The sequence below is a fragment of the Cynocephalus volans genome, chromosome 17 (assembly GCF_027409185.1).
Source record: "Cynocephalus volans isolate mCynVol1 chromosome 17, mCynVol1.pri, whole genome shotgun sequence".
Lineage (NCBI taxonomy): Eukaryota > Metazoa > Chordata > Mammalia > Dermoptera > Cynocephalidae > Cynocephalus > Cynocephalus volans.
The window spans coordinates 31,234,787-31,248,667 of NC_084476.1; the positions used below are offsets into that span (position 1 = coordinate 31,234,787).

The following is a 13,881-nucleotide window of genomic DNA, read 5'->3' on the forward strand; positions in this document are numbered from 1 at the left end:
TATGTGGCTCCTAAGTTCTCCCTGACTTTATATATCATCAGTACTTAGATCATTTGAAATGTGTCCGCTTTTACCAAAAATGTAATAAATGGGAGACTAATTGCCATTGTATGTTCTCAAGTATGACAGCCTACATACATGGCTTGTTTCATAGAATATAAGAAATTGATAACTTGATTCATCTGAATGATTTTCTGTAACACCTAGTTATTTGTGAATGCATCTCTTCTGCTGTCTCAAGACAGCTTCATTTTCTGTACTCATCAGACATGGACTGAAAGGCAAAGACTGCTATTGTTGGACATTTTGAGTCCTAACTTTTCCTTGGTCATAAATTTATCATGAAAGCCCTTTACTTCTGAGATACTTTTAGCTTCCAATGCAAGCCCCCAAGATGGTTACTGATAATAGCAGAGGAAGGAAGCACAGTGATGTCAAAAATACTTGATAACAGGTGACCTTCAGTGTTGTCTTCTTGCAGAATCCAGAGAGACAGACCTTCTCAGTGGGATGGATGGCAAAGGCTCCTACCAGGTGAAGGGCTGGAAACTCACACAGCAACAGTTTGTGGCCCTTTTGTGGAAGAGGCTGCTGATTGCTAGACGGAGTCGGAAAGGATTTTTTGCTCAGGTGAGATGTGCTGTTCCAGGCCGGAGACTCTGGCTTCATGGGTGGGCTGCAAGCTGTCTGACCAGTGAAGGCAGGACAGCACTGTGAAGAAGATAGACATGCTGGAGCCAGATTTTCTGTGTTTCAATACCAGTGCTGCTTCTTGCCACATGTGCATCTACTGGCAAGTTACTTCTCTGTGCCTCGATCTCCTCATCTGTAAAATGTGGATAACAATAGTACCTATGACATAGGGTTGTCACGAGGATGAAAATGACTGAGTGCTTAAAAGGGGGCTGACATTAGTAAGTATTTAGTTTTGTATTTGTTTTGTGTATGTTACTTTTATTTTAGAGGAAAGCATAAAAAGGATAAAGTTTAGATAAACTGGTTTGCACGTTCAACTTTCGTAACATGAGAAATGTTATACCCAGATGTACTTGATATGTGAACTTATTAGAAACTTGGTTTTTCTCAAAGTTGATGTTTAACTCAAACTGATAGAAAAGATAGCCAGAGAGATCAGAATATAATTAGCCAATATAGAAGATTCATTACATTATTGTCTGCATGTCAGTATTTGAATGCTAACTTGCTCGGGTAGAAGGATTAAAATTATTTCACTGTATAAAATGAAGAAATAAAAATAAATAAATAAATAAATAAATAAATAAAATCAAGAAATATAGAGAAGTGGTCTGCAGAGAGTTTCCCCTACAGACTGTGTGGGTAATGCTAAGAATAGGAGTTTGGAATATACAGACCTAGATTTGAATTATTTATTGGCTGTGTGACCTTAGGGAAGTTACTTAGTCTCTCTTATGCTTACTTACTTGTTTGTTGATGGGGATAATGATAACACCACCACAAATAATAACAAAAGAAGGTAGTAATGATAATTAAGTGAAATAATTCTCATTACAGTATTTTCCCATAGAATTATTCACTCAATGAGAATTTTCTGCATTGAAACCCCAGAATACTAGAACCAGAAGCATCATTTGAATCTTTTAAGTTTTTAAAGGATAAATTTCTCAGCAATGAATGGAAGGAGCTTTGGGTTTACTTCTAAAGTATGCACAAGTCATTTTTTTGGAGAAGATATGGTGGAAAGTTTGAGGTTCAAGGAAGATTTAGATAATTATACTTTCTGAGGCAATCACAGGAGACAGTGACTGTGGTGGCCTCTGATTGGAGCCACTGCTGTAGAAGTGTGGGATCTGAAAGGGTCATCTGTTCCCAGTCACCAGATTAAAATGAGAAAACTGAAGGCCAGAGGGGGAAATAACTTAACATGCATACACTTGTACTAGAGTCAGAACCAGGATCCACGTCTTCTGGCTCCTCGTCCTGGGCGTATTGGCCCAGTGTGGTCTTACTCAGTCTTGTGGGAGAAGAAGGGCAGGACCCAACATTCTGAGTCACCCTGACCTTGATCACGGTTTACTCTGTCAAGTTCCCATCTTAATGCCTCTGCTAGGTGCCATAGCCTCTGGCCTTGTGCTGCTTTCTTCAAAGAGGTCTAGTTTTCAGGCTCTATGGCTTCCCAGCTGTCAGGAATGCCTTGATGGAGCTCAGTTCTGGGCTCCTACTCTTTATTCCTGTGCTGACTGGTCTGGAAGCTGGCCGGACCGGTAGGGGCTTGCCCCTTGGCCCTTTTTCTAACAGTCGTCCTTTTCCTGCCGTCTCTCCTTTCCCCTTTACTGCCTGGTTATAGATCGTCCTGCCAGCTGTGTTTGTCTGCATTGCTCTGGTGTTCAGCCTGATTGTGCCACCCTTTGGCAAGTACCCCAGCCTGGAACTTCAGCCCTGGATGTATAATGAGCAATACACATTTGTCAGGTATGTGTTTGTTTTCTGGGTCCCAGGAGAGAGGGGTTCAAGCAGACCAAGGGTGTTTACTATGCTGAGGAGCCAAGGGAATGGACTCCAGAATTACACAGTGGAATGGATTTTGGGGGGTGGGGGGTGGGGAATGGATTTTATCACCTGTGGCTCAGACCCCTATACAAGCTAATATTGCATACAAAGAACAGCACTGAGCTAACCCTGACCTAGTAGGCCAGTTGTCTGTTGCACATTTCAGCCCCTCTCCTCTTTATGCTGTTGTTGTGAGGAAAAGCCGTAAGTGTCTTAAGTATAATAATCTACTCTTGCCAAAATCTGTGATTAAGTTATAAAATATTTGGAATTTTAGGAACATGTTTTAATTTTGTAATGGAGTTACAGGGCTTCCATACACTGTCAAAGCATAGGACCTCCAGTTTCTTGTTTTCTGCACGATACAATTCATATAATTATTACCTATTCTTTTAAGTTTGGGATATTAGCTAGCTTTTGTTCTTTGGGTAAGAATACCCCTTACTCTATAACAATCCAGTATGTCAAACAAATAGACAAAGGAACGTCTGGATTTTGTTTGGCTTTTGTTCAGTCCTGTAGGATCTGTAGACCTGTAGATGAGGGAAGTGTATCAGTGATACAAAAAGAAACCTTTCAAAAAATAAAAGGCAATACAGTTGACCCTTGAACAAGGCAGGGGTCGAGGGGCTGAACCCCTATGCAGCTGAAAGTCTGTGTATAGCTTTTGGATCTCCAAAAATTTACTACTTATCTACTAATAGACTATTGTTAGGTTAGGCTGCTTAACTGTTTGCATTTATGACATACCTAACCAAAAATCTTCTGATATATTTACTGAAAAAAATCTTCATATAAGTGGCCCTGCACATTTCAAACCCATGTTGTTCAAGGGTCAACTGTCTATATAAACATGTGAATTTTCTCTAACCCTGTGTTTTCTTCTTATATAGTTCATGTTTACTCTATTCTTTGCTTTCCCAGCTGCTGACTGTATTCCCCACAGCTGTAGAACATGGCCTGTGTTTATGACCTGTGCCCATTATTTTAATGCTTTCTAGTTGCCCATGTATACACTTAGTAAAATCCGCCTGCCTTTTCTTGGAAAAACCTGGTTGTCTGTGCCAAGTAGATAATTGTGGAAGTACTTTTGAAATACTGATACTTAGTGAGTTTTACTTCAAATCAAAATACATATGTAAATGTGTATGTGTGTATATGCGTGTATGTATATGTACACACATACACACCTTTGTATATATATGTATACATGCACACAAATACATACACGCCTTCCTACATATAACATATTTACACAAGCTCCACCTAAGAGTGCTGTATATTAGACTAATACCAGATATACGGCCAGAGTCTGAGCTCCTTGTAGGTGGGTTCTGTGTTGTTTTCATTTCTGTTTAAAGAGTCTGTCACACAGGAAGTGCTTCATAAAATGTTTAATTTAGGAGAACTTTTCTATATCCTGATTCCTGATTGGAATGAATTACTGAGCTGGCTGCCTCTCGTGTACCCACAGTAATGATGCTCCTGAGGACATGGGCACCCAGGAACTCTTGAATGCACTCATCAAAGAGCCTGGCTTTGGGACCCGATGTATGGATGGAAACCCAATCCCGTGAGTGTCACTTTAGCTGTAAGCTGGCTTCCTGTGCTTGTCACCTGGCTTGATTTCTAATACACTGCATTTATCAGCTGCATGCCACATGTGACTACCTTCATTTGCTCTTTGAGTCATTATTTTTTTAATTTAAAAAAGCCAATGTAGAATCTAATCAGACCATCTAGGAACAAACATTTGGGAGTCTTCTAAAATCCTGCAAAGCACATCATTACAGACGTTTGTTTACTGCTTTAGAACATTAATATTTAATTTCAATAGCACTTTATACTTACTGACCAAATGCTTTTCCCTTCTCTTCTTCTCTCTAACTCCTGTTCCTGAGTGCATCGATAGGCTGCCATTATGTATAATTTGCAAGTTTGCTTTTCAGCTTCTTTACTTTATCAGCCTGAAAAGATGACATACTAATTTTTATAAAAATGGACACTCTTCTTTTAGAATCATGTATTTGTATCATACTTTCCTTCAAAAGCCTTCTCCGAAAAGTGGGCAGTGGATAAATAAATTCAGAGAAATACCCTCCACCTCTAAGCATGTGTAGGGGAAGGTAAGACAGGAGATCATGCGGTAAACAATGGAGAGGGGCAGGTTCAAGTTCCAGGCTCAGGCAGAATTTGCAGCTGAAGTTGTTAAATCACAGATGGTGATCCCTGAAGAAAAGCAGCCAGGCTGCCTTTCTGTTGTTCTTAGAATATGGAAACTCATTTCTTCTCAGGGCCCTTATACCTGCACTTTGCACTGCTTCTGCTTGGAATGTTATTTTTCCCAAAATATTTGCCTAGCTTGTTCTCTCTAGTCATTTATGTTTTGGCTGAAGTATCATCTCTCTAGGAGGTCCATTCTCTCTTGTCACTCTCTCCTTATTTTGCTTCATTTTTGGCCATCTAAGATTACATTGTTTAACTATTTATTTATGTCTAACTCCTCCATGGGCACGGAGGCAGGGATTTTATTTTGTCCACTCCAGACTCTCAAATATGCAGAACAGTGTCTGGCACACAGTAGATGCTCAATGAATATTGGCTGTTTGGACAAATGCTGGAGGATTGTATTGAATAGAGTTCAGTATATGAACAATTAGGGCCTCTTTGTGTTCCATTTTCCTTATCTATCAAATATCACAGCTTACAAGGCTCTGAGGGATCAAACAGTCAAATGAGATCATGCTCATCTTTTCCAGATGGTGCAGGATAGATGCAAGTTGTGGTTAAAATATGACCTTGCAACTCCTGAGGTGACAGACTCTTCTAAATGAGCCTACCCTTGATGTCCTCTCTTTGCAGAGGCATGCCCTGCTTGGTGGGGGAGGAGGAATGGACCACTTCCCAAGTTCCCCAGACCATCATGGACTTCTTCCAAAATGGAAACTGGACGATGGAGAACCCCTCACCCGCCTGTCAGTGTAGCAATGACAAAATCAAGAAGATGCTACCCGTGTGTCCCCTGGGGGCAGGAGGACTGCCTCCTCCACAAGTGAGTCACTCTGAGGGTATGACTGAGCAGATGGGGGCACAGAGTGGGCTGGTAGCTTCTGCTTGGGTGCAGGAATGAATGAGATATCATGTCAGGAGGGTTTATTTCAGTCTTGACCTTACTTCTTGTCATAGGGAAAAGCATGTGAGTTTTGAGAGGGGACGTTTGGACCACATTGTGCCTATCTGTTGCCTGTCTCACGGTGGTGCCACAGGACAGCCTGTGACAAGCCCACCTTCCATATCTGGCTCTGCCACAAATGAGCTGTTGGCCTTTGACAGACCACTTTAACACCTCAGGTCTGTTTCCTTACTTCTGACATAGGGAGGCTGGACCAGAAAACTGTGGATCTTGTCAACTCTGACATTCTCTGAGACTCTGAGTTTCGGAAGAAGTTCTGAGCCATTTTTTTTCTGAGAAGAATTTCAAGAAAAGGCTTGCTTGTGATAGCTCTCTGTAGCTTTATAAGCATCCAGATTATAGGGCGAGGACAAACAATTTTAAATGGGTATGAGAACTAAAAGAAGTTCTGGTTACCTGTCTTATTTTAAAATAACAGCTAATCTAGTCATCAGTATAACTCCAGTGAATGAAGAATCCATTAGGCATAGTTAATGATGTACTCCCTGAAAATATGTTGTGCTTATGAGGAATCAGATCTCAATGTTTACTGTTCAGATATTCAGAATAATAGGAAGACCTTGGCCTTGGCATAAGTAAATAACCAGTGCCGAAGACAGAATGAACCAGGTATTGGTGGTGGTTGGCTAAGGGCAGTGCCTGGGCCCTGTGGTCAGGGTTCTGGTCACACAGTGGTACATGTCAGAGGGACTTAAGTCACTGTAGTTCTTGATCTGTTTTCTGCCCCAGTTCTTGTTTATGAAGACCCATGTGCTTGCTTTTTATGTGATCACAGAGAAAACAGAACACTGCAGACATCCTTCAGAACCTGACAGGAAGAAACATTTCAGATTATCTGGTGAAGACATATGTGCAGATCATAGCCAAAAGGTGACTATATACTAACCTTGGCCCCTGCTTTGTCATTACTGATTAGAGGAATTAAAGGCCTACAAATAGTAGACAGGAGTAGTGGGGGAAACATTGAATAGACCCTGATTGTGTCTATTGGAAGTTTAGAATACTCATTCTCCCAAACTAGAAAAGCTGATGAGAGGTATCGTGAACATTCAGTTGTCAGGTTAAAGATTGAGGTAGCCTGGTCTGGAATAAAAATAAATCTGTATTTAAATTTGAATTCTGCCTCTTACTAGCTGCTTGATCAGGGGCAACAAGTTATCATTTTAAAGACTTATTTTGCATAAAATGTGATATTAATGTTGGTCTTATAAGTTTGTTGTGAGGACTGGATGAAAGGATATATGTAAAGTAGCTTGGGTTCTCTCCCACGGAGGGATTCTCCAGTAACATATGATGTTGTGAAGAGAGCCCTGGGAAGACTTAGCAGCCGGTTTTGGCTATGGAGCTTTGGAAGAACCTTGTAGCTTCCTGGGGCAAGGCAGCATAGTGTCAAACGCTTAGTTGCTGCTCAGGAAATGTTTGTTCTGGTTTCCTTCCCATCAGCTTGGTCAGTTGGGGTCTCTGAGTTAGGAGTTCTCAGTGACTTTAAACAATGAGAGTATGCTGGAATGATAATGACCACAAGTTTCCAAGAAGGAGACATATGACCTCTTCATATGTTATCCACAGTTGAAGTATTACTTTGAATTGAAAAGGCTTCTAGTTCAGTCACATGTTGGTCTATAAGGTGGTTTTAAAGTTGGTTTAATCCAAGGTATGATTCTGATATAAATAATAAGGTTTTTAAGATGGAGAGAATAAAAGATGTGCTAAGAATGGCCTTCTTTCCATTGGCACAACTCTACAACACCAGGGTGATCACATGATTATTTCTGTCCCTTTCTTGTATCTTCAGATAGATACTTACTCTTCCTGCATCATCAGGAATAGGACAAATGCTTTCTTTGAACTGATTTTTGATTTCTTTGTCTTTACTCTCTGCAGCTTAAAGAACAAGATCTGGGTGAATGAGTTTAGGTAAGTTGATCTCTTTCTTTGCTTTCAGTTCTCCCTGGCACCTCTAGCTCAGGAGGATGATTTTGATGCAAGTATCTTGGATCAAAGGAAGTTCCTGGTTTGAGGATTGTTTGGTGCTCACACACTCTTGGGTGCCACCTCACTGTGGGCAGGACAAAGGCCCTGCAGGACTTGGGGAGAACACAGAGGTACAGACAGATTTAGACTAGACTTGCTTTGGAGTTTTTGCGTAGAGCATCTCTGCTTGGTGCCAGCTTCCATTTCAGAGGCCTTTGAAATATTTGGTGTACTGATTTCCTTGAGGAGATTCAGAAATCTCTTGTGGGTCACTTGGGATTTAAAGTAAGTACAATGTTGTAATGGGAATATCTATCTTAGTTATGCTTCCCCCCCAAATCAAGTTCCCAGGGGTTCCTAGGGACTCAAGGACCGTCTTTTAGGCCTTTAGCGTGGGACCAGGAAAGTCTTGGAGGAATTAAGAGGCATCCAAACCATCTATTTTCACTGTCTTTCAGTACAACTGTCCTTCTGGGTTTTGAAGGAACAAGTGGGACGAGGAAGGAAGAATCTTTGAAGGGAATCCATATATCACGGAAAATGAGATAACTGATGTGACTGCCTCAGGGACCCCAAAGGGTCCCTGTTATTGGTTCTACCTAAGGGCCAGGACCCCTGGAACTCTGGGCGGAGCAGACACAGGCCCCTATCTATAGTGGCCCTAGTGCTAGAAAGGGCTGAGCCCTGTCTGTTAGCCTTACCTAGGCCATGCTGGACAGTGTTCCTCACCACTCACCTTGACTCCCCTCTGCTTGCCTCCACAGCCAAGTTCAGGCCTGAGCCACCAGGGTGGAAGGAGCATCTGTGAGAAGAATGGCCATTCTTTCCTCAATGTCACAGATGTCTAGCTCTGTGTAATCAGGCCAGGTCCTCCCCACCAGGCAGGAACCATGAGGGTTAAGAGATTGCCAGAATCCATTAGAGGAGGCCGAGGTGTAACTTAACTGAGTAAAATTTTAGCCCAACTTTGTATAGGAAACCTGTCTCAGTGAAGCTTGTAGGCCCTCATGTGGCATCTGCTGCTGAGTGATACTGTGCACCACACTGTCTAGGTTTTAATGTCAGGCTGTTCTTTTAGGTATGGCGGATTTTCCCTGGGTGTCAGTAATTCTCAAGCACTTCCTCCGAGTCGAGAAGTTAATAATGCCATCAAGCTAGTGAAGAAGCACTTGAAGCTGGCCAAGGTACAGTATCCATCCTGAGACATGTCAAAATGGGCCCAGTGCTGCTGGGACATGGTGTAGTTGGCAGGTAAATCTGATCACCTAGCAGCTTATTGTGTTGAACGTGTTTGAATACAAAGCCCTCAACTTCACGTAGTGATCCCAGCCAGACACAACTGAACTACTCAACTGAATATACTACTCAGTGTATATTTAAAAGCCTGAATGTGTAGATCAAAAACAAATTCAGAGATTTAAAAGCTCTCAGAATAACTAAGTTTGTAAATTTGGCCAGTGCGTAAATAAAATTGGCTTCAAACATACTTTTCAAAAACAATCACTGGCTAAACAGGAAATGAATCATTTTCATTTTCAAGCTGGAAGGCTGGTCTTCGGGACCTGATAAGCACTCACTGCATTTCTCTATATCTCAAGTTTCCCATTTTTAAGTGAGAATCGAGGCCATCAGATGACATGGACTCTAGGATCCTGGATAGCAGTGATAGCCCTACAGTCTGTAGCTCTGCTTTTGAAGCACAGGCCCACGTGTTTGACACATCTGCACATAGAGTGTGGTTGTGGCTTTGGGATGATGCCAGGGGAACACTCTAAAGAATCCTCATTACCCAGTTATAGCCAGACATTAGAGCTTTGGGACTTTGAGTCATGGGATTTCTCCGTGATTCTTTCAAGATGTGTGGCATCATAGCAAAACATTCGTGCTGTGAATTTTGGGTCACTTGGTTCACAGGAGCCATTCGTTTAATGGCTACAAATTTAATTTCAGTAAAGGAGGTAGTAGTGTTATTGCTTTTGGGAAGACAGGGTTGTCCTGTTGTCCACAGATTCCAGACTTACTGTTGCCCTTACCTGTGAGAACAATCCACACCTGAGGCAGGTTTCTGTTGTTTACAGGATGGTTCTGCAGATCGATTTCTCAACAGCTTGGGAAGATTTATGACAGGACTGGACACCAAAAATAACGTCAAGGTAAATCACTGTTTATGCTCTAGTAGCTTCTTGGTGAGCAATAACCCTTATGTACCCTGAATTACTTCTAGCTCATGGTAAAGTAAATAGGGGTATTCATGACAGAAAAGAGCAAACTTAACGTTATCAGTGAGGCAGTATAGTATCGTGATTAAGAAAATTTGATCTGTCACCAGACATACCAGGTGAACCATAGTGATCGTGACTAAGTTACTTAACCCCCCCCCCCAACCTCAGTTTCCACTTCTGTGGAAATGGGGACAGTAATTATAGCTATCTCCAAACTGTTGTGAGAATTAAATGAGTTGAAGATATAATGTCTTCAGCACAGTGCCTGGCCACATGGTTAGTGGTCAGTATATCCTGTGTGCTATTGTTATTTTGCCATGTTCTCTGACTGTACTGTTTTGTCTTGGTATGTGACTGTAATTTCTTTTGACGTTTGTGTGCATGCTGTATGTGCATACCTACTTTTCAGAGCTGGGTTTGGGGGCATTACCTTATGTACCTGGTATGTTTTATTTCAGGTGTGGTTCAATAACAAGGGCTGGCATGCCATCAGCTCTTTCCTGAACGTCATCAACAATGCCATTCTCCGGGCCAACCTGCAGAAGGGAGAAAATCCTAGCCACTATGGGATTACTGCTTTCAATCACCCCCTGAATCTCACCAAGCAGCAGCTCTCAGAGGTGGCTCTGTAAGTATAGCTGTGTCTGAATAGATGAGTGGCTGGGCAGTGGGGGAGAGAGGAAAAGAGAAGGTATTGGGGAGTCATGGAGCAGGGGAAGGAAACTTGAAGCTGGTTGTAGAGTAACAGTTGCAGAGACAGTTACATCATGGTATGTCTGGCTTGATCCAAGCTCTGAGCAGAAATGACCAGTTTATAAATTGGCTGGCAGGGCTTCTTGCCATGCAGAAGAGAAATGACACAGATATGTAAAAATCACTACATTTAGTGAATTCATATAAAGCGAGTTAAAAAATGGTCAATAAAATCCTAAAATAATTTATCTCAGCATTAATACAAATGTTTAATAAAAACCTTATTTCATTTGTTTTAAAATCACTGCTTTAAACTTGGTGAAATATGCTATTAGCTTTTGTCTTTAAATTCTTGAATTAAGGTGTGTGTGTGTGTGTGTGTGTGTGTGTGTGTGTGTGTGTGTGTGTGTGAAGTTTAAAGCCAGTATGATACAGCATTTGGAATCATAGAGATCTGGGTTTGAAGCTGGTCTCTAAACTTTGTAGATGTGTGGTGTTAAATGAGGCAATTCATGTAAATTCTCAAGCACAGAGTCACTATTCAAAACATGTTAGATCCCTTTCCTGTATATAAGAGAACATGGCACAGTTATTGTTTCTGCTTGGCTCTGGTAGAATATCATTATAGGACACTAGAATCTTTATACTGAGATCCTGTGTAATGGGCTTATAAGACTGTTCTTCATATAATAAGAGTCTGATAAAATTTTTGTTAGATTGATAGGCTACATGTTGTTTCTTTCAAATTTACTTACAGCCAGAAAAAATTAACTTATTCAGTAATTGCACACTAATATTTCTGCTCTTATTCAGTTTTCAAGCCACACTAGTCCTCTGTGTGTGAAAATTTGCAACTTACTGCTCTTACAAGGTCAAGAACAATGGACCAAAGTGAACAGCATTAGGCCACTCTCAGACTTCCTTCATTAGTTTTATTAGAGCAGTGGACTCTTTTTGACCTCAGTAAAATCAGTTTTGCAGTTTTGCATTTGGATTGTCAGTTTTTTTTTTTTTTTTTTTTTTAACTTGTAAGCAATCATCTTTAACACTAGATAAATGCATCTGGTGAACAGATGTTTTTCCCTGGGCTGTGCCTTGGATATTTGTGTTTGTGTGTGTGTATGTGTGTGTGTGTGTGTCCTCATTGATTGAGTCCCCAACTGCATCAAAGAGTCCTCCGATCCTCACTGCCTTTTTCTTTCCAGGATGACCACATCGGTGGACGTCCTTGTGTCCATCTGTGTCATCTTTGCGATGTCCTTCGTCCCGGCCAGCTTTGTGGTGTTCCTGATCCAGGAGCGGGTCAGCAAAGCGAAGCACCTACAGTTCATCAGTGGAGTGAAGCCTGCCATCTACTGGCTCTCCAATTTTGTCTGGGATATGGTAAGGACACAGGCCTGCTGCCTCTTTATAAATCTCCATCAGGACCATGGATCCATATGGATAAGAAAGAACAAGACCCTGCCTATCCCGGGAAGTGTTCTAGCTAGCTGATGATGTATGAAAAAGGAAATAGGCAGAGGCAGTTGAGCACTTTCATGACACCAAACATGGCATTGGATACCAGAGCTGATGTCACATCAAAGGGAAAATCTATCCACAATGACTAAAATTAACGCCACTACCACCTGATTTCCTAAGTGAAAACTTTTTTAAGAAACAGAGAGATGGAAGGACCTTACTCAAAACTCCAAGTCAATGCTTCAAACTTCTCTAATAGGTTAAAACTCCAGAGTCAGGATGTTCTTCACCTTACCAGGAAAGCCACCTGTCATTTGAAAACTGTATATTTTATGAGCAGCTTATCTATACATTGCAAATATGTTTTTTGTGCTGGGCATAATATATTGCTTCTGTTTAGACCACTAAGGAGCACTTCAAAAAATTCTGAAGTTCTAGTTACCGTAAAGTGGAGTTGAAATATATCTTCTCGTAACTTCCATTAATTATAAGCCACAGAGAGCAAATCTAATTCTTCTCCCGCTGGACAGTCCCTTGGATATTTGAAGCCAATTTAACCTAAGTCTTCCCTAGATGAGCTGATATATATACAGTGCTTTAGAGATTATAAAATAAATTTGAGCAATGATGGTGGAGATGATGAGGATGTCTGTGCTAAATATAGTAAGCCTCTCAGACTTGTCACTGTTCTGATCCAATTGTCCCTCTATGGCCATGTTCCATATTGTTAATGTTTCTTTTGAAAAGCAAAGCCCAGAATTATCCTTGTGTTTAGGCTGTGGTCTGAATGGTTATGAGGCTAGAGGGAGTTGATCTTTATCCCTTACATTACTGCAGCAAGGGTATTGCATTTTGGAAATGGCACTGTCTTATTGGCAACTTGTTGGTGAACTAAAACCTCTATTTCACACAAATGATTATTAAGTTGGGTCTCCCTCATTCTATGATGCAACTGACTTTTTTGAACCTAAACTTGTATTTATCCCTGTTAAACTATACCTTGTTTAGTGTCCATTTGTTTGTTTTTGTTTTATCTTGATTCAGTAATTACTTCACTCAGTAAACACATACTGAGTGCTCACTGTGTATCTGACTATGCCAGGCATAGGAGATTTAGAGATGAAAGATTGAGTCCTGGAACTCAGGGACATGGCTTATCTTCTTGTGTATTATCTGTCCCTCCTGCTTTAGCACCTCTGAAATTTGCTGTAAGCATGTTTTCTTCCAAGCTGTTGATAAACATGTCAAATAGAATGGGAATGAGGCAGAGCCCTACAGTCTGAAGCTGCAATTCTTCTAACAGCTGACAAATCCACTGTCACCTTTCTGCCTGTGCTTTGCTGTGCCAGCTATGAATTCTCATGATTGTCCTATGGTCAGGTCTTCATTTCTGCATTTTATTGCTTGATACACTGTCAGAACAGACTTTAAATTATTCTCAGTGTGAGGAAGTAATTCTGACATTCATGTTATGAACGCTTGCCTCATAAATAGATTACATGTGAGATTGAACTTGGGCAGACTATAATATAGCATTAATGAGGAAACAGACACAATCACCTTTGGGAAGAATAATGGGAGCTTATTTGCTGCCTGTGAAATTGAAATTACTCTGCCTAGGAATCCATCGTTGAGCAAGTTTACTGTGCGTGACACCTTGGTTTAGCTATTGGAAAGACAGAAAGGGCATGCAGTTTATAAAATCAGCCAAGTGTAAAATGCTTGTCAGAATGTATTGTCCAGTATTTTGATTAATAGTTTATGTGACTTCATTAATTCAAAGTTATTCTCCAATATGTTTATCTGCCC

At 41.0% G+C, this 13,881-nt stretch overlaps 1 protein-coding gene across 2 annotated transcripts in view; it reads left to right on the top strand.

The window, feature by feature from the left end:
• Window positions 1–13,881, top strand: part of ABCA1 (ATP binding cassette subfamily A member 1) — a 128,961-nt gene that overhangs the window by 101,292 nt on the left and 13,788 nt on the right. For both annotated transcript variants that reach the window (XM_063081514.1, XM_063081515.1), the window contains 10 exons: window positions 482–630; window positions 2,327–2,451; window positions 4,004–4,102; window positions 5,392–5,581; window positions 6,498–6,592; window positions 7,607–7,639; window positions 8,775–8,880; window positions 9,775–9,849; window positions 10,377–10,546; window positions 11,817–11,994. In XM_063081514.1, the coding sequence (XP_062937584.1) occupies window positions 482–630; window positions 2,327–2,451; window positions 4,004–4,102; window positions 5,392–5,581; window positions 6,498–6,592; window positions 7,607–7,639; window positions 8,775–8,880; window positions 9,775–9,849; window positions 10,377–10,546; window positions 11,817–11,994 (1,220 nt within the window). The remainder of the gene's footprint in view (window positions 1–481; window positions 631–2,326; window positions 2,452–4,003; window positions 4,103–5,391; window positions 5,582–6,497; window positions 6,593–7,606; window positions 7,640–8,774; window positions 8,881–9,774; window positions 9,850–10,376; window positions 10,547–11,816; window positions 11,995–13,881) is intronic.